General features: G+C 36.9%; 1 protein-coding gene across 2 annotated transcripts; it reads left to right on the forward strand.

Moving 5' to 3' along the window:
• On the forward strand, nt 1-26152 carry epas1a (endothelial PAS domain protein 1a). Of its 2 annotated transcripts, none has more exons than XM_017483683.3 (15): nt 1-268; nt 7906-8096; nt 13203-13351; nt 13455-13539; nt 14670-14788; nt 14937-15139; nt 17284-17390; nt 18874-19021; nt 19184-19386; nt 20537-20700; nt 20837-20932; nt 22895-23272; nt 23364-23475; nt 23562-23711; nt 23935-26152. In XM_017483683.3, exons 1-15 carry the CDS (start codon nt 243-245, stop codon nt 24084-24086), a joined length of 2283 nt encoding a protein of 760 aa, XP_017339172.1. In that variant the 5' UTR covers nt 1-242; the 3' UTR covers nt 24087-26152. The 2 variants fall into 2 exon arrangements, with proteins under 2 accessions (XP_017339172.1, XP_017339174.1); XM_017483685.3 differs by having other exon boundaries at nt 13206-13351.
• The last annotated feature ends 60 nt before the right edge of the window (nt 26153-26212 follow it).

Raw genomic sequence — 26212 nt, forward strand, 5'->3', positions numbered from 1 at the left:
CGCTCGCGCCTCCCCGCCTTCTTCACACCGGAGAGGTAGTGCAATCCTCGGCAGTGTTCTGAGACTGCACTTTACTACTCCATTACTACTGCACTCATCGGAAATTAACCTGAACCCAGAGCATGGACATTTCGGAGAATAACTAACGCTGGAGCTGGATAGTGACGAGTTTTTACGCGTGAAACTATTTCCCCAAGAGTTTTATGAACTGCATGGTGTAGTGTGTGGGACGGGAATTAACCATGGCTTCTGAAAAAGAGAAGAAGAGGTAAGGGTTATATATATATATATATATCTTTCTTTTTTATTTCTGTTCTCAGAAATGGATCATGTGTACGTATAATGGTGTTTATTTTGGCATTGGTGGGTTTGTTAACTGCGCAGTTTTTATTTAGGCTACTGGTGCAGAAGTGCACTGTTTCACATTCACATCCAGCTGTGTGTTAAACACTTTTATTCAAAGGATTATTATAATGCGTCTTCTCATGTGAGCGCGCACTAACAGTAAATCAGTTAGTGCGCCTAATTGGGTAGCATCTTAGAAAAAGTTCTTCAGTGGTTCCTCATTGGGTTCTTTGAATAGATAAGAGTGCTTAGTTTCCTACTTGGGTTCTAGTTTGGAAACTCTTTTATAGGGTTCTAGAATCTAGAGAACCTTTAATGGTTCTGGATTTGACTATTTTTTGAAGGTGTCGTTTTTTAGTGTAACAGGGATATGTTTCATTACGCAATGTGGAAATTACTCGATAAAGTCTGCAAAAAAAAAGTGCTTTATATGACGAGGTGTCAAAAGGAAAAAAAATGTGTAACGGTGTAGTCAGAGTTATCTGTCAAAATCCTGAAGATCACTCAGCTCATAAACTTGCTTTAGACTTCTGGTGTGGTTTTCCTTAATGTTTCCTTCTCTCTTTTTTTGGTTCACAACTGTTTGCTGGTAGTTAGATCAATAGAAGAGAAAGCATGCATTCTTGCTATTTATGACCTACATTTTTGGCAGTTAAAATGCATCAAGGGCCATTCAAGATGAGCCAGATAAGAACATGTTAAGGTACAGATGGACATTTGAGAATATCCTGAAGAAATGTGGGATTCATTCAGCGGAATTGAGTTTACTTGAAATAAATACATAAAATAATATAAAAAATAATAAATAAATAAATAATCATTCGGTTGTGGCTGATATCAGCAGAAGTGAGAGGAGTAATGATTCATTCAGGAGTAATGATTTTTGTTCCTGTCTCATTCTTGTACCGTATATTTCTGATACAGATACATAAAAATGAAAAAAAAATAAAAATGAAATAGTCATGTGGAAATATACAGATATTGAAGAATGCGTTCATATGAATGATGGTACAGTGGTAGCTCAGTGCTTAAGACGTCGATTTACTCATCGGAAGATCGTGAGTTCAAAACTGCCAAACTGCCACTGTTGGGCCCTTAACCCTCAAATGCTCAGTTGTATGAGATATATGTAAGTTGCTCTCGATAAGGGCGTCTGCCAAATGCCGTAAAAAGAAAAAAATGTCAAATTTACACTTCCACCTTAGAAGGAATTTGGTCAGAAAACAGAGCAGCTACTTAACACCTCAGGTGTTTTCAAATTGTATTTCAGGGTAAACTCTCATGATAAAGTAAAAAGAGACTTTTCAGGTAATATCACTGTTTTACTGTCTTTCTCTCATGCTGTCTGTTGGAGCTAAAGAAATGGCCCTGTTTTGCACTTAGTACAAGGCGACACTGAGTGCCTTTTTATTGCCACCTGCACTGCACTAGGCAGGCAGAGTCAAAAAGGTCCCTGTTAACCTCATAGTCACAATTCACTGCTATTGGTATCGTTTACGAATGAGACTTTATTCACATTGTAATGAAGACTTTCTGTTTTAAACCACAATTTTCATTTTTGGTATTTCATATCTACCAAGTGGGCATTTAATCGGAATATTAATCAGTAGTAGTGGTGTGAGCTGATGCTGGCTCTTTTATGTTCAAGGGACATTTACAGAAGGACTGATTTGTTCTTTGTGGCTGCACTCAGGATGTTATTTGCTTGTTAGAGGGAACTTGATGTTCAAGTGAAGATTAAGATTAGCACTTTTTAGGTTTGGTGGAAAGCATGTGTTGGGCAGCTAGAACAGCTACTGATTAGGACTCATCAGTGCAGCTCCTATCCTGTCTGGTCTTCTCCTCACTTTATCAGGTCATCTCATGTCTCTCATGCGTAATTGTATTTTAACCCCATGTCTTTTTTGGAGTTTTGAAGATGAGCTAATGAATGCGTTTGTGTACGTAATAATATAATCACCTGGAATGACCTTATGGGAGATTTTCTTTTCTCAATTATAAATGGTTTCCTGTAGATGGCTGAGTAAAGGGCATATGTCTTTGGATAATAATTTAAATCCTCAAATTCCTTAAATTCTGTATGAATGGACTCTTGTGTTTCCATTTGGTGACTGAATTTGGTGTAATCTTGTTAGGTAGAGAGAGGAGCGAGGGTCAGTTTAGCAGTCATGTGACTGCTTTTTTTTCTTGCCAGTCAAGAGTAAAAAGGCCTCATGGTATTGAGGATAGATGGGAGTTTTACCTGATTTAACCCCAATTGTATCCAACATTGTGATTTGGATTTGAGAAGCCAGTTTTCTTTTCTTTTATATAGTTTGCTATGGGGCCCCAAAACGGGTGCATTTCAAAGGGTATCTTTTTTATTTCTTTACAACATATTACAGTATACATTTACTTAAATGTATGAGTTTAAATATATAATTAATCAAATGGTTTTAATTAACAACCACAATCGTGTTATAGTACAGTTTCATTTTGAAGAGGCACACGGTTACTCATGAAACTGCTCAGAGTGAAATGTATTCACTCGTAAAATGGGATTAAACGGTTGTGCGATAGAAAAACGTTGACAACCTCTATCATTCGCTCTCTATCTCGTTCTATCTCTCCTAACTGTCTTTCACATCTCATCCAGATTTGATTTCTCTGAAGTGTTTTTTTCACATCTTGTGCTTGACTGACATGTTTAATCAAAGGCAATCTATAATTAGAAGCCAGAGGAAATGGCTAGTAAATAACTGTCAGATAATATGCTTTTTGTTCATCTTGTTGTAATAATGAGTGATTATGCTGTCAGCCTAGGGCATGTGCACATAACACAGACGTATTAAAATTGCTGACAGCAGAATGTTCAGCACACCTTGACCTCCTTTTCTTTTCATTATCGAATGCTACAGAAGCATGTGAATTCCTTTAGTGCATGTATGCAGAGGCCCCTTTGCTCTGCTAAAGCTGATGTTCTGTGCAGTGCAGGCTTGAGGTGGAGGTCAGCAGCTGGAGTGTGTGGGAAAAAGACTTAGTACACTAGGCCACTTCATTCTGATGAACAGAGCCAGGAGGAATGAAGCCAAGGCTACTGCAGAGAGAGAGAGAGAGTCAGAGAGAGAGAGAGAGAGAGAGAGTCAGAGAGAGACAGAGAGAGAGAGAGAGAGAGAGAGAGAGACTCGCAGCCAAAACAACACAGCTACCCAGATACAGTCTATTATGAGCTTTCTGGAGTTTAGGCAAATATGCAAGTTAATAGATTACATAAGTGCTCTAATCTAAGCTTATTTTGAGAGGACAAGATGAGTGTTAGCAGTGCCGGGGTTTGTGCAGATAGTACATATTTACTATGATATAACTGTTGCAGAAGTCAGTATTATCCAGTAATATCATGCTTCAGAGTCTAATAACTATAGTTATCATAAAAGACAGTTTTTCAAATTGTCACTTCAACATGTTATTTAGAGCCACAATTCTGTTGTATCTCATGTTTTCTGAGGCACCTACATTATAGCTGCCCTCTGGAACAAAACTGGCTCGGGTTAAGGCCCGGTTTATACTTGATGCGTGACTGCGTGCGGATGCAGCATTGACATCATCAGCATTGTTCACATACTCACCTGTATGTTTTAAGTACATCTGGAAGATTAAAAGTAACATCCACTAGATGGCAGTTCAGAGCCAAAATGTCACTCGCTGTCAGGTTTCTATGTGAGCCTGTAAAATATTTAGTGATTTCATGCAATATTAATCATGATATTAATCATTAAAATTTTCCATTGTTGCTGCGATTGTTGTCATGAGTTGCCTCTCAAATGGAAAACTATGCCCTTACGTCAAACATATTGACCTTGCAATAAGATCCAGAATATGTAGCATAGCCTTCTTACAGTAAAACACTCATGGTAAGGCAGTTAGTGTAGTTTATATCTGTATGAAATTGACGTACAGTGCTAGTTTGTTCAGTTGGTTGTGATCATCATATCACATCCCGCTATACTGCCCCACTATTTACGCTGTGCACGCTCAAATGAAGTGCAGAATGAATGCAGGAAACGCACAGGACATTGTGTACGCATAGGCCTAGTTAAAGCAAATATAACCCCTATAACTAGATTCGTGTGTATTCTGATAACTGGTCATTTATTAAATGAATCAGATCAGTGTTTGACATTTGAGCTCTTGCTACTTCAGAGAACTTTAGATTTAGCTAGAAGCTCGCGTGCAAATGTTTTGCCTCAGGCTGTAAATGTTTCAGTAACAGGTGAAATGATGGCTGATGGGGAGAACATTCATTTAATCATATTTCACCTTGTCATTTGCACCACTAAGATTGATTGAGGATGTCATTGACTAACAGACTGATTGATTCCAGGGCGCTACAGTAACAGTTTTTTTAGGAGCAGTTGTGCTCCTAATTACAAAAATTTACGAGCACAGTCAATAATTTAGTTAATTTAAATACAGTTTATTTATTTATTTTATTTTATTTTATTTTTTATTTAACAAGAAATGTATATAAAATATACCGTGCCACAATATAATGTACAAGTAGCATGAGAAAACTTGAGCTTGTCAATTATGACAGAATTTAGGAACATAGTGTGAGCCATAACAAATTAATTTACCTTCTGATAAACTAAATGTAGTATTTTCAGTTAATTTTACAGACTGTATGCAAAAAACAACAACCGTTGACCTGTTCCACCTTGTAAACAAATACAAAAAACCTCAATGTTCAGTCTTTGAAGTCTGCTCCTCTTATATATTTAAAGCTACACCATTTTCCAAATTCCCCAAAGCCAATTCTCAAACTGCTCTGTGTATATTGTGTATATATCTGAATAATCTCATATAGGATATGATTTAATGCTTTAGTTTAACGATGTTCATTAGGGATGTCCTGATCAGGAATTTTACAGCCGAAACTGATTTCTTGTCATCTTGATCGACCGAAACCGATCCAGATACCAATCGTTTTTTTGTTTAAGCTTTAGTCAGGAGGTCTGTCATAAACAGTTAAATGTGAGCTCTCCACTCATGGTTACTGTTAATTGAATTAAAAAATAATAGCAATGACACAAACACTGTTGGTTAATTGATAAAATAAGCATAAAATATTTATTTTTAAATATCTTAAACAATAAAGAGTCGTAATTAAAAGTTAACTAACACAAAAATTATCCATATTAGGAAAAAGAAGGCTAATAGGAAATTTCTAAGGAAATAGTGAACTAAGCTTAATGTCAAATTGATATTAAATGCAACCCATTTATTACCCAGTAATTAATGATAATGAGTCTTTATTGGTCACAATACATTACAACAGTGAAATTCTTTTTTCTCTGCATATCCCAGCATGTTGAGAAGTTGGGGTCAGAGTGCAGGGTCAGCCATGATACAGCACCCCTGGTGCAGAGAGGGTTAAGGGCCTTTCTGGACGGCCCAACAGTCTCAGCCTGGTAGTGCTGGGGCTTGAACCCCTGACCTGCCGATCAGCAACCCAAAGCATTAACCATCAATTTATTTATAACTAAGCACATTTTCTGTCTTTACATTTTATTTGTTTATTTTTTGTTTAGAAGTTGGTGGTTTTTGGGGTTGGCAAGTTGAGAGACGCAGATGATGTACTGTGTTACTCTAGTCATCATAATGGCTTCTTTGCAGTATTTGCACACTTGTTTGGTTTACTGAGGTGATGAAAAGCAGTGTGAAAGTAACTGTTGCACGGTGTAGATGCATTTTGGAGTTGTAGTTTTTATTCCGATTGTATTAGCCTATAAAACTTCAAACAGATCACTTTCACCGGTGCGACTAAGTATTTTTTCACAGTCGCACAAAGTACTTTTCATTCGCAAATGCGACTGAAATGGTCGCACTGTAGGTCCCTGATGATTTGTCAGGGGTATGTTTTGTTACTTTTTTAACCAGGCACATTGTTGTGTACTTGCAATTGCTCTTTAGCTGGGGCTTTTTCTGCTTACCTGAATATTACTAGTATAGAAGACTATTAGTAGAATGTTACCTAATTAAATAAATTCTTGATCTTTTGTAGTTTGGTTAAATCCTTCTTCATTTTATGAAAATTTACTTCTGGTAGTTTTCCTGGTTTTTCCTATATGTCTCAAATTATTGTTAGATTTTTATTCTTACTGAAATGTCACATCATGTGGGTGCGTGTGTGTCACTTACCTTTGGAAAAGATGTCACCAGGATGCACTATGGGAAGAAGACAAGCCTGCAGAGGCAGTGTGATGCTCTGGGCAATGTTCTGCTGGGAAACCTTGGCTCTTGGCATTCATGTGGATGTTGCTTTGACACGTACCACCTACCTAAACATTGTTGCAGACTAAGTACACCCCTTCATGGCAAAGGTATTCACTAATGGCAGTGGCCTCTTTCAGCAGGATAATGTGTGGGTAATAGAATGGACTTGTTTCTGTTGCCTAATATGCAAATCCCTTATGAATGGTTCAGCTCGTTCCAGCAGGCCAGGAACTTTGTTTTACACAAACCGTGGTTGAACTGAATGTAGGATTAGAGAAGCTAAGGGTGCTCTCACACAGTGCAAGTGATATAGGATTTATATACACAATTCCCACAACAAAAGCAGAACTACCACATGGCTGTTAATGCAATTTATAGCATTGGTTTAGTATTTTTCACAGTGTTTATATTAATCTTAATAAAGGTAATATAAAGCTCAGTATACTGACTGCTTTCTCTTCGACAGTGAAAGAGGAAGCAAAGGTATATGATTTGGTCTGTGTATGGGTGGCATGGGTTACTGTGGTGTGCCACACATAGGGCACGTGGAGTTCAACCTCTTTCTGCACACTTTCATAACCCAAGCTGTAAAGCCTCAGACCACAATGCCATAACTGCTGGAAAAATAATGACTTCCATACAGATTCTTATTGATCATGATACATTTCTTTTGAAGTGTTCACTCAAAATGAAAGGTATGCTTTCTCTTATGTGCTTATAGTTTTGTTGGGTTTTTTTTTTTACAGAAAGAGGTAAAAAGGAGAAAATTGCTTACCTTTTGATTTTTGGCCAAACTATTCCGTTAAGACTTGAAAGACAATTTATTTTTTGTCTGATGTCATTGCTAATAAGTCAGTGGTCACTATATTTAATAAACTTCAGAATATTGAAGAATAAACTTGAATTTCAAGCAATTAGCAGAAGCCTGTGAGTTCAAGGTCATTAGTGACCCTCATGATAAGTGAGCCACATTTGGCCATGCTGTAGTAATCCTGCTTCGCCCACGCGTTACCGTCCAATTTCATATTGTTGTCTGGCTCTGCACATTGTGATAATGACTTCATTGTTTCCCTTGGAGGGCATGTCCGCACACTCATTTACAGTGGATAAACAGGAAATAGTAGCGGTCTGCTCAGGTACGAACTGAAAAAGATCACCAGACATTCTGGCTCTGTGCAACTGTACAATCAAGGCCACTGGAATATTCATCCTGTTTTAAATATAGCGGAGATGTTTGGCGCACACCCTGACATCCTCCAGCAGTTGATTGATTTGTGTTGACCTTTGACCTTTGGCCTGTGTCCACAGACATCCTTCGGAACGGCGGAAAGAGAAATCGCGAGACGCAGCGCGATGCAGGCGGAGTAAGGAGACGGAGGTGTTCTACGAGCTGGCACATCAGCTGCCTCTGCCTTATAGCATCCGCTCACACCTGGACAAAGCATCCATCATGAGACTGGCCATCAGCTTCCTCCGTACACGCAAACTTCTCACATCAGGTTTCGGTTTTACACACACACACACACACACACCCTCCATCATACTCATCACCTTCCTCTGTGCACTTATAAATAAACCTGCACTGCTCACACACATTTACATTTACACACACATTTACATAACCAAAAGCATTTGGTTAAAGCTTTTATCCAACGTGTTGAGCAGAGCAGGTGAGGGTTCTTCTGAATACACATCCTTCTTTTTTCAGATGCGTATGTATGTGTCTCCTAAATATTTATTTACACTGAAAATATTATGAATTATTTTCAAACCCCTTAATTGGCTTATTGGTTGTCATGGTGCTGCTTGTTTAGGTGTGTTGTCTGAAAAACTCCCAATATACTGCAAGTATACCGGGACCAAGTGCCACTTTAATTGCGCACAAGTTGACGCCATTCAACTAATTATGTCACTTCTGAATCAGAGGTAATTTAGGAGCTTCACAGGATTGTGACTTGTGCAGCTTCAGTATTATGGACTATTTTGTGTAGATTTGCTTGTAGATTTTGTGTTGATAAAAACGTCCGCTAAATTAATAAATAAAAATATAAATATAGATTCATGATATATAATCCCAGTTAAGTCTATTTCAGTTCTAAGTGCTAACACTACAAAATGTGGAAAAGTTCAGTGAGGTGAATGCATTTGCAAGGAAAGCTGAAGCTAAGAATTTACAGTATGTTAAAGCACTTTAAAGTAACAATGTACAATCACAGATGAATTAACCATAAATATATAAGAATTACTGCAAATCATAGTATATTTACCAAAATAACTAAGAACTATTACAAAAAAAAGGTCTAGTTAAACTAGTCAACAAGTTTGTTGGATTATTTTGTATTCCAGCATCATGTATTTAAAATAAAACCATGACCATGACTTTAAGGTGCAAACTATTTACTTTAATTTAATGCATGGTTCCCAGTGTTGGGGTAACACGTTACTGTAATTAGATTCCATTTCCCTCTTAAAAGTAGTGTAGGGATTACTCTTTATTTTTCAGTAATTTAATTAGTTACTTTTTAAATAAAATGCAACACTTCCGTTACATATAGATTTTCAATAATATTAAACAATAAATAAACACACAATTAAAACTAAATTCAAAATCCAACGATTGCGCTCTCTTTAAATTTGATGACGACTCCGACACCCGCGTTCAACGAGTAGCTGTTTTGCTAAGAGGAAATATTCCAATTATTTCAAATGTATGACACGTTCAGGCAAGGACGTAACTGTAAAATGTAAGTTATGTCCTGGAGGGAAAACTTACCAACCTCGCTGAGTAGCACCAGGAATTTATTAAAGCATATTCACCAACAGTGACGGATGAAACTGCTGCTCCACCCCACCTAAGCAGATGAAGCCTAATTTTAATTTGAGTCTGCAGGAATTGACAGAAGACGAGCTTAAAAAACTGATTGCAGAGCATATAGTGGAAGAGATGTGCATGATAGAATCACCGTCTTTTACGTGCATACTGAATAAGATACCTGTGTATGGTAAGAAAGCTGTGCTTCCTGATCGAAAAAACTTTTCGTGTTGTACCTATATGGAAATTGAGCTAAAGAAGACATTTGAGGGCTTAGAATATATATTACTGTTTATTAAAGTAGCTTAAGCACCTTCATTTAATTTTGTCTGATCTTATACAATGTATTTGAAAACCCTTATTTTGATGGCAATTTATAATGAATGCAGTAATTAATATGTAATTATTTTTTATGCAGAGTAATTACAGTTTTAAAAAGTAACTAGTAATTAGTAATTTACCCAACACAGATGGTTTCTAAACATGATGCTAAACTATGAATTCTGTGAGCCACAAACATCTCGACGGTTGTGGGTCCTAACTGTGACGTTCTCTCAGGCTTCTAATGCTACTTTTTGCAGTTGCTGCCGTTTTTGTTTCTTCTTTTTTTTTTCTAGTAAACTACAGGTCAGTGAGGTTCAGCTTGGATGATTCAGTCAGGAATTAAATTAAATTGGCCAGATAGGAACATTTTATTTTTTTAGCCCTGAATAATGCATCTGTGCTTTTGGTAGGATGTTTCAGATCATCATTACGTCCCTGAGCTTTTGTGAGCAGCAAATAGGAGCAATTTCCTCACAGTGATAGGATGTTGTCAAATGCAGCCACAATCATGAGGTTCTGACAGAAGCACTAGTTTTAGATCTGTCTGATTTGCTAAGGTTAAGGTTAGAGTTCAATTTAGATGTAGGCATAGCATTAATTAGCTAGAACATCCATTATGTCTATGGAAGATTCTCACAAAGATAGATGAGGTATATCTGACCGTTTGGAACTAGTGGGGAGTTGGTAAACTGCAATAATAATGTAATGTAATGTAATCCCGGTTTCACAGAAAGTTTTGGGGCAGTGGTGGTGGTGTGTGTGTGAGTGTGCGCGCGCACTAGCTGTTGCAGAGCAGCCGAAAAGACGTTGTGTACTCTGTGACACAATAAGATTATGATCTCAGGAACATAGACAAAGAACATGGGCGGTTTCTAAAGTTCTAAACTGATTACTAACTCACAGCGTTTTGTGTTTTTGTGTTTGTGTGTGTGTGTGTGTGTGTGAGTGTGTGGGTGGGTAGTAATTAGACTGTTTTTGTGACATACAAGTGTTTGCAATGGCAGAGAGCATAATATAAAGAGAGAGATAGAAGCAGATGGTGAAAATGTACAAGTGGGTTGGGGTGAAAGACAAATTGTGGTGAAATTAGCTGATATAGTGTTTTGTGGTTGATATATAATGTTTTTTGTCTTCTTCTTCTTAAATGAAAACCTTAGCTCAAAATCACATATCACAAATGAGAAAACTGCTTTTCTGTTATTTTGTAGGTGACACACGTAAGAGCTCTTCCAGTCTCATCCAGGAAACAAAACATGAGAGGTTTTTTCCTCCAATACTGTAGTTTGTCTTGTATTTTTAGTACATCTGATGATCTAGAAAATTTGCTTGTGCTTGTGTTCTTGTGGTGTTGACTGGGATAATACATTTTTTGCTTCCTTCATGCATTTAAAATTTGCTTACAGTTGCAATCAAAATGATTCAACCCAGTCATTTTGACAATAAACCTGATTTGCAATGGGGGTTGAATCATTTTTTTTGCAGCTGTAGTAGTAGAGCAGTATTAAAGAAGCAGTTTGATATTTTCAGTGCCCTCTGAAGCCAGTAATGCAAATTTTTAATGAAACCAGTAAGTTCAATTTTGGGTAGTAATATTACAATCCACAGTCTTGCTGATAATTATGCCTCTAAAGACACATTTAGGCAAAAACATAAACTGTAGCTTTAACCTCTTAAATCCCTACCTTATTATTCAATTATTGCAGGACAGCCCTACTTTTCAGTTACGTATTGTCCTGCAGTACTATGAAGCGGTTTAGTTGGAGAATAATGTGTGTTCAGGTTACGCTACTGGTAGATAGAATCTAGAAAAATCCGGTCCTGATTTTATCCAAGTCATCTAGATGCGATCAAGCATTGCTCTTGCGCAAATCAAGCAGATCTCCCTTCCTCACTGTCAATGGTCCGTGGTGCTCTGACAGAAAAGCGTAAAACGATATTTTGCTTGATGTTTGTAAAACAACAGGTGAAATAGGCCAATGTGAATTATTATGCACTGGCACCATTCATGGTATAACAGTATTACTAGCTAAAGTCTGGGTAATTATTGTTACCATCAAGCTACTTAGTAACTGCCCAAATTGACTTATAGCTAGCATAACTATCAAGCTGCTCAGGAAGTACAATCCATATTGACAAATTTACATACATGCACCTTTAAATGCCTGTTAAACTGATATTACGCAAACTATTAATATACATTTAGCATAATGGGCAGCAAGTCATACAAATTATTAAAAGAAAACACATCAAACAGCTTTGGGACATTATACTGTTGAGGTTTTATGAACAACGTTTATTTTTTTATCAGAAACTGAAGACTAACTGGTGTAAGAGAATGGTAAATTGCTGCTCTTGCTAAGCCCCAAAACCAACACAAAGGAAATAGTTTCATAGATATTAAGGTAAAATTTAAGTTATCCTTTCAAAGCTTCATCTGTGCTTAATTTGAATTAACATAATACAGAATGCATATTTGTATATTTGTAATGTAATGTGTGGGGAATGACATTCAGTAGAAAACCTGTATTTATTCTTATCATCTGATATTTTTATGTGATATGATTTTAAAAGTAATTCTTCAGTCCACATCAAATCATAAGCTTATGTAAATTAATACAAATTGAAATGATTATTTTATATTATTATTTTAAATTGTATTACTTTATTTTATATATAAAATGTATTTCATTTGAAATCATTTTATATATTATTTTACTGTATGAACTATTTGCATAATTATATGTGGGATTAGTGTTAGGATATAAAACATGGCTACATGGTTGTTAGGGTGTCAGTTCGACTACAGTCTTTATTTGCTGTTAAAGTACTTACAGTACGTTATTCAGTAACTGCTATGAATTGGTTGGTTACCATACTGAACTGAAACAGGCATGGACAGGCATGCTTAAACAAGAACTGCTTCTCGGGCAGTAGTGGTGATTGACAGAAAGCTTCAAAAGAATGTCAGGAATGTCAAAGTCTAGCACAGCGACAACCTAGTTGGACATGAAGGAGCAGTATTCATAGTGTGGAGATGTTTTTAAATACTGTAGGGCTAAAGGTAGAAGAAAGAGCAAGGAGTCTGACCTCTTGGTTGGGGGAGGGAAAAAAAACCTCTAAATGCAACATAAAGAATGCTGATGTCCGTCTGGGTCAGAAAGACCACAGTCAGACCCTCGCGTCTACTCCCAGACTTTGAGGGAAGGAAGGTCTTATCAGAGGGAAGCAGATTTCCACCTCCCAGCATGACGCCTTGCTTTAATTATTGCCTGAAGTTCTTGAGATTGTTCAATGGCATTGTGTATGTTGAAGCTCCTCCCTTTACTGATCTTAGATCTGAGATGTGTTATGGTTGAATTAGTTAGGAGGGGGAAAAGATGAGAATTTTTTTTTGTAATGTGGGTATATGAGTTATAATAAGATTAGAAATCTCCTATTTGAATGTTTTTTTTTTAACGTGTGTTATTAGCAGGATGCATGAGTAGACAGCTTAAGGAAGACACGCAGATGGACACTCTGTATCTGAAGGCTCTGCAAGGCTTTGTTGCTGTGGTGACTTCAGAAGGCGACATGATCTTCCTCTCAGAGAACATCAGTAAATTCATGGGTCTCACGCAGGTGAATCTTTTCTTCCTCTTTCCATCCCTCACTCCAGTATGTCTGCATTAGGATGCCGTAGTGGTGTGTACTTTCTGTGTTCATTTTTCTGTACACTTTACAGGTGGAAATAACAGGACACAGCATTTTCGAATTCACACACCCTTGTGATCATGAGGAGATCCGGGAGAACCTCAGTGCCAAAGCAGGTCTGTAATTCTTGAGTTGTTGTTTCATTTGTATTTTGAGATGTGTAGATCATTCTTTAAAGCCTGAGAAAGCTTGATTCTTCCTTATCTCTTTGCACAGTAGCAATGAACATGCCCTTATGCTTTATGTCTTATCACCATTTTGAAGATACATTTCTTACATTCCTCAAGTGGTCCTTTATAAGGAATTTCTCACTCTTACCAAGAGGCCCTAGATCCATCCTTATTTTATTTACATTCTCATAGTTAGGAGAACGTACTTGCATCCTAACAATACTGTAAGTTAACAATCTGATAGAAGAAGAAGAAGCTGATAGATATATAAATTCTCTCTATGTGTGTTTGCATCATGATACACGATGAGTGCAAAAACAAACTGGTTCAGTGTGGTTACACGTTTTAAGAAGTTTCAAATAACTGTTAGCTTAGATGTGGTTAAGATAGACAGAATGAAGCAATAAATCAATGCTTCATGCTGTCTGTTTAATAAGGACATTATCCAAAAAATGGTGGGATAAAATGGGAATAAACCAAAAAATCCTTTGCTTTGTACTGCTACTATCATTGTCATTTCTGACCCATGCCCTAGGCACTATTTAATGTTTTAGTATATAGTGTATTTCATATTTATTCATATTCTTTATACAGGTTTAAATTGGGTTCTGGTGACTGTGAAGGCCATAGCATTTTATGACATTTTACAAGTTACATCTCTATAATCACAAGCCATGCAGTGTGCCCTTTTGCCCTGTGTATGGGGGCTGGGTTATCCTGGAATAGGCCGCTTCTATCAGGAAAGAAATGTTTTGTCATAGGATAAAGATCAGTCAGAAGTACTTTTTATTGATTTTCCGTTCAGCAAAAGAGCCATTTGTTTCTCCTTTCACTTGTCAAACATTTGCATTTAATTAAATTACTTATAAAAATGCAGAATTTAAATATTGCTAATAATTTTGGACTATGGTGGAAGCCATACATCAGCTATATTTTTCCTATGTACTATAATTATGTTGAATGTGGTGTGTTTTTGACTAAACACTGGGACAAATTCCTAATATATGTTAATAAATTTGGTGAATAAATGTGATTCTGAAATAATTGAAAATAAATGGCTTGAATGTGGATGTTAGGGCCAGTCTATGGAAGGAGACATAAGGAGCTGAGCACAGAGAGAGATTTCTTCATGCGGATGAAGTGCACTGTCACCAACAGGGGACGCACAGTCAACCTTAAATCAGCCAGCTGGAAGGTAGGTGCATGTGGATTGCAGTAGGTAAAAACACATACATAAACACAATTCTTTGGACAGGTCTATATTAGTTGATGATTATTAACCATCAGTGAACCCTGGTCTTTTTTTTAGTGTTATGTCTGACGTAGTATGTGTCTTCCCTTAGGTGCTGCACTGCACAGGGCATTTAAAGGTGTACCCCAGCCGGCCCCCTCATGTTTTGTGTGGGTTTGCTGAGCCCCCCATGACGTGCCTGGTAGTGTTGTGTGAGCCCATCCCTCATCCATCCAGTATGGACACACCAATTGGTGGCAAAACCTTCATGAGTCGACACAGTATGGACTTGATGTTCACCTACTGTGATGAGAGGCATGTAGCACTCTCTGGCTATTCTGCCTGCTGAGTATTTCAGAAACTGCTGAGTATTGAGTATTTCAGAATTGGGCTTTTCACGCAGAACAGTTTCTAGAGGTTACACAGTATGGTGAGGAAAAACGAACAAAAAAAAACATCAAGTGAGTGGCAGTTCTGCAGATCTTGTTGATTAGAGAGGTTAGAGGATAATAGCTAGGCTGGCTTGAGCTGACAAGATCACAGTCAACTGCTCATTACAACCGTGGTGAGCAGAAAAGCATCTCAGAACACTTCAAACCTTAAGGCTGACAGAAGTGGAACTCAGTGTGGTCTTCCGCTGAGATATCCAAAAATGCTGAGTTACCAGATTAAGCAATTTAGGAAAAGTTTTAAAGTGTGTTTATATTAAATAAGCAATTTATACTATGCCTACATTAAAAAACCCTGGAAAGCACCATTTCCACACGCGTACAGTATGTATATCATTTAGGTGTATATTGTTCTATAATTACACTACTTGCTTGTGAGTTTTGGTATATTTGTGTGATTAAAGTTAAGATGAAATTTATTATCTTCACTGAGATATAGTCGCACCTGTATCATTATTATTCTGTGTAAGAAGGAAAAGTAATTAGGATTATCTTTGTTTAGAGATGGTCAAACTCTGACTGGTGTGTGGGAGTAGCTGCTGCATTCTTACATAACCAGAATGGATAGCTAACTTGACCTATAGAGGGAAAAAAAAAAGTCAAGACTCTAAACATATACAAAATGTGCAGTGAAGAAAAAGCCTAAAAGCTTGATGTACTATATATGTCTCACACCATACTGGTGCATAAATATCTGACACTGCAATCACAAAAAGATAGATTTCTAAGAGAGTACTGGAGCTACATAAGTTTGCAGTGTATATATGAACGGATTTGCTGTGACTTGTTAGCTTCCTGTTGCCACAGGTTTTAAGGAGGAAAAGAGGCAGATATGTGTATATCCTGTAGTTTGTGTTAAAAAGTAGTTCAGCAGTAGGGAATTTTAGAACAGAGATGGCCATCACTAAGAGGTCAAAGCAATCACAAGGGTAAGAGGAGAAAAAACATAAGGACATTGATCAATGAGATAAGTTGTGTGTTGATTAACGTTTCATTTCATACAGTGCCCTCCACTAATATTGGCACCCTTGGTAATTATGAACAAAGAATAGATGAAAAATTAAAAATGCCATGTATTCTCCAACCTCATCAGGCATTATAGGAGAAGACTCAGAGCTGTTATCTTGGCAAAGGGAGGTAGCACAAAGTATTGATTAAAAGGGTGCCAATAATTGTTACACACCAATATTTAACAAAGATGATTTTTTATAAACCTGTGTTTTGTTTGCAATTGTTTGATATCCATGAGAGCAGAGTATTTTTGTGATTTTTTTAACAAAAGATCAAAACAATAAAGACAATTTTTCACAGCCTTCTTTGCTCATATTCCCAAGGGTGCCAATATTAGTGGAGGGCACTGTAGCTGCCTTTAATCATGCTAATGTATTAAGGTGGGCGCTTGTGGATTAAAAAACCTAAACTGCTCTTTGCACAGTACTGAAATCAGTCAAACAAAGCAAGGGCAGTGTCTCACAAGCAACAATATGCCCTTCACCAACATACAAGTATATAACTCAGTGTATTATTTCAACAAGCAAGAAAAAACTCAGAATAACGGACAGTAAAAGAAAATCTCCAGAGAAAATGAGGGACAGAAGGATTTATTTTCTCAGAAAACAAAATGCCCTGATTGTCAACAGTTGGCACTAAAGTGGGCAAGGCATTTACTTTGTCTTTTTTCTTGTCTCATTTAGTGAACTGATTGCTTGTCCTGTCTTTCATCAGCCTTTTACAGGAGCTGAGGCTAGATGAATGCTTTGTGAATGCTTGCTTTTTCTTCTTTCTTTCTTTCTTTTTTTTTTCTTTTGCATTTGTGGAATTTCTGGAATATTTATGCATATTCTACCAAAGCTCTAACAGTGTTGACAATACAGTGTTGACAATACTTAGACCATAATACTGTATAGAAGGTAGGTTATGGTTAGAAAAGTATTGTTTGGATTTTTTGATTGCTTATAACAAGTTTGAAGTTTAAACAGGCTAAATCAATTATTTAACACTGTTTTGCAGTGTGAGAAATCTGATGGGCTACACACCAGAGGACTTAGTGGGGCGCTCTGTTTATGACTTCTACCATGCACTGGACGTGGACAATATGACTAAGAACCACCAGAATTGTGAGTACATACTTCACCCATTAGCTACTGTATGTATCTGAAGTACATAGTGTATTCTCATAAACTCCTGTATAGGCAGGAAGTCATCTACTATTATATTTATTCACACTTCAACATGTATCACGTCCGCTAAAATTCAGTGGAAATCATAAACAGTTCCCTTTCCAAGAATGCACCAATTTCTGGACCAAAATGACCCTTTATTTGGCAGTGATCCATGTTTCTTATCTCTTATAATGGGTTAGACTGCTGTTTTGAAATCAGGCTTCCCTGGACATGAGGCACTTCCCATGCACCCGCTGACTGAGGGAAGCAGATGTCCAGCTTGCGTCGAAGAAATGTTGAGTTATTTATAAGCTCAATGGTTATTGCATTGCACTGTTTATTTGCTTAGCAGATGCCACGGTGCAAATGTTCCCCTCTGGCCCAGTAGCATTAAATGTTTCTTAATGGATTTTATGGCTTTACCTTTCAGAGTAGTCCCGGATAATAAAAAAAATGCACAGTTAAAAACCTTGGCTCTGTTCTTTTCAGTACAGCATTGGAAGAAGTGATTTGTGGATAGTGTGATAGTTAGTAGGATTGTCCTCTGTATGGTTTATCCACACTGGAGTTTGGTATGTGCAACCTGACCCACACATGTATTCAGCTTAGACCTTTCCACACTATCTATTAAAGCAACCTATGACACTTTCTGTATTTTATGCAATTCATATTTTATAAATTGTTAATAATAATAATAATAAACATGAGCTTGACCTCACCTTTATGTTTATCTAGTGGTACAGATAAGCGTTAAAGATAAGAATGCCATTGAGTACATGAATGTACTCAATGAGTGTTCTTTCTTCATTCTTTTTCCTCCAGACATACTGCTGATCCATTGTGTCGAAAAGTTCCATGTAAAGTTCTGAACCGGTTCATTTGTGTAAATTCAATTATTATTGTGTATTGTGGACTATATGTAAACATCTGCTATGTGAAATAGCTTAACCAGGGCAGTACAAAATAATTTAAAAAATAACAAAATACAATTTTAATGATCCTTCTTCTTATTATTTTTAAATTATTAACATTTTGTAGATTCTGCAAGGGGTATGTAAATTTATGACCACAACTGTATAAAGGCAGTTAATCTTTCACAAGGGAAATTTGTATAAATGGGAAGGGAAGCTAAATGTTTTAGAGAATATTTTTAAAAATTACAAACTGCTCCTTTTAAATGTGTAAAAGAGGTCAGTGTGCAGCTTAATAACTTGAATGACCTCTAGACAAGTAACAAATTTGTATGCTGTCATGACCTCTGTGGACTTTTGAGACCAATTTCAATTCATTATAATGACTGGGGAGTGATTGGCTTATCATGATAAGGTGATATATGTAATCCACTATTTATTGTGTGTGAACTAAATTGTGGCAAACTGTAATGAATACCTGTTCAAAAAAGTCCACATAAAACATTGTGAATTTCATTTGTGTGCAGTGTGTGCCAAGGGCCAGGTGGTGAGTGGTCACTATCGGATGTTGGCTAAGCATGGTGGTTACGTATGGGTGGAGACGCACGGCACGGTCATCTACAACAGTCGCAACTCTCAGCCACAGTGCATCGTGTGCATCAACTATGTCTTAAGGTAAGACTTTATATGCTTTATTAGGTAAGATCATATGCTGGCCTAGTAACCATAACCAATGCTGCTACATATAATGATTTACAATTTACGTTCAATTTGCACCTTCTGTTTAGCGTTGCAGCTTCCAGCATGAGCTCAGATGTTATTACTGTTCTGTTTCAGTGACGTTGAAGAGAAGTCCATTGTGCTCTCCATGGACCAGATGGAGTCGTTTTTCAAACCCCGAAACATGCTGGTCACTAGTGAACTCTTCCGTCAGAGCACAGAGACATCTAACATGCTCTTTACCAAACTCAAGGAGGAACCTGAAGAGATACCCCAGCTCGTGCCAACACCAGGAGATGCTATCATTGCCCTGGACCTTGGTCAGAATTCCACGCACCGCTACTTTTATCCCCACAACAACTTCTGCCTGTACTCCACCCTCTCCTTTGACAGCATGCCCACTCCTGTCCTGCATGCATGAACTCAATTAATTAATCCCAGTATTTATCATTTTCTACCTCAGAACCACAACACGCACATATGCAGTGCCCGTAGTTATGAGCTTTGCAATGGCAGCCTTTGTAAAGTTGCATGCGTGTAGCTTGGCTTTGCAGCAGGGTACGCATTATATAAAAATATAAACATTTGATATCACTGCTCTGAAGAAAATTACGCCTGATTCAGCATAGCATGGGCACATTTAAAAATTGATTACAACCATGAAAATGATTGGGTTTTTTTTTTTTTTTTAATAAATTTTTTTAAAGAATGTTTCCCTGGTGTAAACAATTGAGTTTCATAATTTTGGGGTGCTGGTGGTGTGTCATGCTCCGATGGTTCTGGGTTTTAATGGGTATGCAATTTCATCTATTATCATATTTTTTTGCATGCAGTGGAAAACAAACAATTTTTTCTTTTGTCTATTTTAGATGAAACCTTGGGAGCATGTGTGGTCTGGTTTTCCCTTGCCATTCTCACGCTCTCATCTTTCATTCATAAACATGTTTATGTTGGGCAGGAACCCTAACATCCCCAGCTAATGTTGTGATAGTTTATACTGGACCAATGCAAAGCATATGAAATTGGTCTTAAAGGAATACTTCAGTGGTTTTTCATTCTAGATTCTGTGTACCACATCTGTAGCTTATGTGTGATTACCACAGACAATAATTTTGACAGCTTTCCCCCTGCTGGGAACACAGGAAACATGTTTACTCGAAAATTACACAGATTAATTCACATATATATTTGAAGAATTAAGGCAGGTTTTCTACAAATATTTTATTATTAATTAATAATTTAACTTGGACTTCCATTATAAATGAAACTTGAGTTTTTCATTCTTTTTTTTTTTTTATAACAGAGAGACATCCAAATTCCTGTCCATAGTATCCACACATATGCTACAGACATTAGTATGCAAAATATTGAACTACATGTACATCATACAATGCTTCAGAGAGCATTAAGGTTTTAGACTGGTTTTTGGCTACAACAATGACCTGCATGTTCTGCACTTTGCCTTTACAGGAAGTCCAGAGTTTGAAACTCCTACTACCTTCTACAAATCTCCCAGTCAGGCGTCAGTCAATAAGTTGTGGGAAATGGAGTCTCCACAACAAAGTTCTGATAGTGGCCTGTCCAGTGCTTCATCCAGCTCAATGACAAGCCTGAGCAACAGCAGCAGCTCCACTGTACGTTCCCTCTGTGTCCCTCATATCCATCTAAAGAATCATGCTGATTATTGTATTGTCTTTTAGAGCTGGGAGCTTACCTTGATGACACCTTTATGTATAATTTATAATCATGTTGCCTGCTTATGGTGTGCAGCCTGATAGTGCAGGACAAGGTTACTATGGCAGTGAGGAGACTGAGCTGAAGGTCGAGCTGACAGAACGGCTTTTTGCGCAGGACACTGACAATGAAGTACGTTCATTACACATTTTGGCACAAAACTGTAGTCTGTCTGAGGCATCAACATCTACTGTTTAATCGTAGTGTTTATAATTTCTGACTCCGGGACACTGGAAAACTGCACTTCTCTGCTTTTTCAGCTAATGCAACAGTCAGTATAAGCAAGAAGAAACAAAACTGCTTGGTAAAAAAATTAATTCACTGAAGGGGAAAGGACAAGAAAGAACTGCAGTTGATCCTAGTAGTAGTTACATCAATACAAAAAAGACATCTTAGCAGGTGGAAATATCTTGAATATAGTCATATTTGCCTAGTCTTTCCTATTATCAGATTAAAATTAACCACAGTTTAAGATCATTAAACATATTTATTAATAATTAGCCTTACTAACTTATCAGTCTTGTTCTATCGTAAATAGTAACAATTTAGCAGATAATTTTGCTCATTTTAAGCATTTATTGCTAGAAAGAATCTAAATTATCTCTCAAGTTTGAAAGTAGTAAAAAGTGTCTCAAAATAGGTTTAATAATCTTATATTTGCGATCTTATAATAGGAAAAGCTAGATAATTTTTTAATATATTTCCACTTGATTTGAATATATTTCACTAAGATTTTTTTTGTAGAGTTCAGCTTCATGCTGGATCTATCTAGGTGATCTTGACATGTGAACTCACAAGCTTTGTGAGCTAATAGAAACCATGTGTGCAGGACTGTGGTCTCTTTAGAAGGTAAATATAAATGTAGCTGCTTAAAATTATGTAGTAAGCACTCTGGATTTTTGCCTCTTCCTTGCTTTCTTACTGTTGCTTGGCACAGATCTTGAAAAAAAAAAAAAGCTGTCTTGTCCACTGACATACTAGTTTTGTGGTAAAGTTCAGTTTTTTCTCTCTTCCTGATAGGGTTTTCTTAATAGCAGTGTTGGCCGTTCTGTTCTGTGCATTATGACTCTGATGATTTACAGTCATCTAGGTCAGTGGTTCTCAACCAGGGGGGCGCGGCGGGATCGGAAGGGGGCGCAAATTGTTTTCAAGAAAAAAAATCAGACAGGGCATATTTTATTGCTTTTAAAATAGAATGTACATAAATGAAAAACCCTGCATTTTCTCTCCCTCTGCATTTTCTTTTTGCTGGGGAGAGGCGGAGCTTAGCCTGTCTTTTATCTAGCTGTCAGTGCAGACCAGTGTTGCCAACTTATACCATCAGTACTGTCCTAGAAGCGTGAAGTCTTGCTTTCCCCCTGTACTCTCACCTCTCTCTGCATCTGCTCTGTTCAGTGAGGGGCTGAGAGCCGGAGCAGCACTTCCCGTTGATCACACGGCAGTTGACAGACATGAATGTAAAAAGAAGGAAGCACAGGCATCCCACTGATTGATTTAACAATGTCATAGTTAACGAGACATGCCCTTCGTCCCAATTTACATAATTGATATACCCGAATGATTTTAAAATGCAAGATGAATGCAATGAAACATGTTTTACATGTAAAATAGTACATGTTATTACAACCTAGTTCTCTTGTTCAAAGTAGGTATAGTGTTCAGAAACACTTTTGATCATTCATGTTTCTTACCTGTCCATTATATTGGTTTATAAATGTCATAAAAGTAATTTAAAATAGTAAAAAAACACAAAAGCAAAAACATCTATCTATCTATCTATTTATCTATCTATCAAAACAGATTATAGATTGGGTTATATAAAGATAGATTTTATATAGAATAGATAATCATTATACCTGGTCTCCTCCATAATGGGAATATTCCCGGGGGGGGGGTTTAGCTGCCACATGATAGGGGAGGCTTGGGGAGGCTTTAGTTACAAAATGTTGAGAACCTCTGGTCTACTTGAGATGACTAGGTTTGTGTCAATTCTAGAGCTGTATTATAACTCACCTTTTGATTTTAAATTCAAATTTAAAGGAGAACGAAAAAAAGGAAAGAAATGAATGACATTCTGCTGGTTGTAATTTTCAGCAGTGGGACTTCAGTGACCTGGACCTGGAGACTTTGGCTCCCTACATCCCCATGGACGGTGAGGACTTTCAGCTCAACCCCATTGATCAGGATGAGTCCTTATCTAAGTCCAGCTCAACCCTTTGTGCCCAGCCTCAGTATAAGTTCAGCAATGTGACAAGCCTCTTCCAGCCTTTGGACCCCCTCACTTCTGAAAACAAGAAATGCCCCAGCCCCTACCCTGAGATACCACTCGTTCCTCCTTACCAGGCTCCCCCAAGTATCCCGCACCCGTCCGGAGCAGGCATGTGCCTTGATCAGATTACTCAGGCTAACAATTTCAAACGAAAGAGACAGGATGAATTTGGTTCTTCCTGCTCATTTCCAGATATTCCTAAAGTAAGTTTTAAAGAAATTTCCCATGCAGATTTGAAAATGCTTAATTTTAACACAACTGTCCAAATGAATACGTTTCTGTATGTGTTTGAAGTGTCTTAAGCAGGATGGAATAAGTCGCAGTGAGTCAGTAGACAACATGTGGAAGCAAATTAAGACAGCAGATGGGTGTGCCTTTTCTACCAGGAAACCCTCTGATCCCAGAGGTACATAGAAACTATTTCCAAATATGCATATTTTTGTTTTGTCTGTTTCTCATTCCATAACATTTGATGTGCTTGATTTCTCTCAGCTGGGCGAGTAGGCAAACATTTGCAACCTATTCATTGTTGGCCTCCTCCAGATTCCCGGATCTCTGGAGAGCTCAAACAGCCTTTTACTGATTGCTTCTGCTCTTCAGCGTACAGTCAGTATGGCATGCCACCTTCCATAAAACTCACAGGTCAGTGCTGTAAGTTGTGTTTGTGCATGCATTTCTTTCATTGTATACATTTACTCTAAATTGATACATAAGTTGAGCAAGGATACAGTCCAACCAGTTTAAGGGCTTTTAAGAGTGGCTTCCTGACAGTTTGGGGATTTTAACTAGCAACCTGCCACTCATTACCTCATAGTCTTAACTGCTGAGTCTTAACATCACCTTTAATACATGTTGTATCTCTTAGGGGTTGCAAGTCGATTGCTAGCCCCTTCTTTTGGCCCGTACTGCTTGGCGGAGCTGACGCAGTATGACTGTGACGTGAATGTGCCTCTGCAGGGAAATCTTCACATGCTACAGGGCAACGATCTGCTCAGAGCTTTAGACCAGTCCACATAGATTGTGAAATATTTAAGTTACACACAGTCTGGGTCTCTCCATTTATTCTGTGCCTACTACATACATGCCTTTCTCATAACGGTTGCCTTTCCATTCACATATATTTTCAATTTCAGAATGCAGAATACACTATCCATAACTCAGAGACAACTGTTTCAGCTTCAGACATATACATATGAGCTCAATGAAATGTGCATTTTATTTTTTTTATATAAGAGTCATTACTACCTTATAAACTGTTATTATAATGTATAACTTTACCTGATTTTGTTTTGCTGTTGAATATTATTAGCACAATCAGACATATTATACTGCGAGTAATTTGTTTAAGATGGTATAGATTAATTGGTATTACTGGTGCATTCTTCTCTTTTACACACACACACACACACACACACACACACACATACATACATATATATATATATATATATATATATATATATATATATATATATATATATATATATATATGAAAGGTATATTATTTAGTCTCAAGTCATTTTTGATGTCGCAAAGCAAAATCAAGCTATTTAGGAGTAAGTAAAGCATTTTCATTTAGGGTTTGGGGTAAAAAAAAAAAAATTAATAAAATTCCATTTGCAAAAATTCATGGAAATTCAAATCGTGAATGTTTTATACAATTTGGATCCTTTGTAAATTACCCTTTTCTTGCTTCTTTTATTTTGTTTCAGCCGATATTTCAAATTCCTCAATGTACCCAAACAACTGTGGTGCTATATGTTGCATATCTCTCCTCTACATCTTATGAAGCACTTTATTTAAAGAACATTAAAATGGACCCTTTTGTTTTCATAGACCAAATACAAGAGAACATAATATTTCTTTTGCAAGTCATGCTTTCATTACTGAACATCCCTTCAACCACATCCCACTTTAACCAGTACCAACCAAGTCTTCGTAGTTTTCTGTCTTATCCTTCCCACTAGCATCACCAGCAGCAATGGTTAAAAGGTGTTATATATTCTCATATAGCTATGTGCAGTGTCTGTAGCTGGTGCTGATCAGTGCCTAGGTAGAAACTGTAGATGTTCTTTTCTGCATTCTTAACGCAGTTTAAAGTTAAATGCATGATTTGGTTTTGGGGTTGTTTTTTTTTGCAGCTCAAGCTAATGTATATAACCTCCACTTGATACTATGGAGCTCTTATATGTTTCATTAGTGAACATCTAAAAGGATTTCTGTCTAAGACTGTCAGTGTTTTGTTTAAGGAAAGGTCATTATAAACATGCGCAAAACAGTGGCATATAACAATAATAATGATTACTTTTAACTGTTCCCATCTAATTATGTAGCAATTATTCAAGATTTTTCAAAATATAACTGAACATGTATTTAACACATGGCCTTGTAAGCTATATTAACTCACGCACATTTTAATGATGAACCATAGTACCTGGTCAGTATTTATTTTTCTAATGATCCTCATTTTTCTGACAAAGCCTTGCTTAAATGTTTCTGATGTTCATGATTATTTTGTAATGCCCTATTTCACAAAGTAGTACAAAACTATGCTATATAAACATATACACACACATATATGTGTATATACACATACACACATGTATATGTATGTATACATGTGTGTGTGTGTGTGTGTGTGTATTATGAAGTAGTATATGCCAGTAACTGTTACAGTTACCGGCATGTACTACTACATAAAATATGTGGCATAAATGAATAATAATTAATTAATTTGTAATTTATTAAGTTTGTCCATAAACTGAATATTTGCTGTTAATAAAATTGATATCTTGAATAACAAACTATCTGTAAATTTAGGACAAACAGGGTAAATCAAATGCAAAGTGAAAATGATTAACTTACAATGCAATGTTACATAATTGTTCCCTGAAGGGAGATCCACTGGTGGGGTTTTCAGGAAGCCTAAGATACTGAAAAAATTCATGTAACTTTATGTGATATTATGAATTGCCTATATATCAAGATGTTACTTTCTTGTTTCTTTTACTCCATGTAAAGAAGCACTTTGTTGGGCTCTTTTTTGGTAATAAAAGGAGTAGTCAATAAAGCCTATGTTTCTATCTTTTTTGTACTTGTATAAAATATTAATGATTGATTATTTTACAGAAGTATATAATGTT

This window comes from Ictalurus punctatus, chromosome 13, assembly GCF_001660625.3.
Source record: "Ictalurus punctatus breed USDA103 chromosome 13, Coco_2.0, whole genome shotgun sequence".
Classification (NCBI taxonomy): domain Eukaryota; kingdom Metazoa; phylum Chordata; class Actinopteri; order Siluriformes; family Ictaluridae; genus Ictalurus; species Ictalurus punctatus.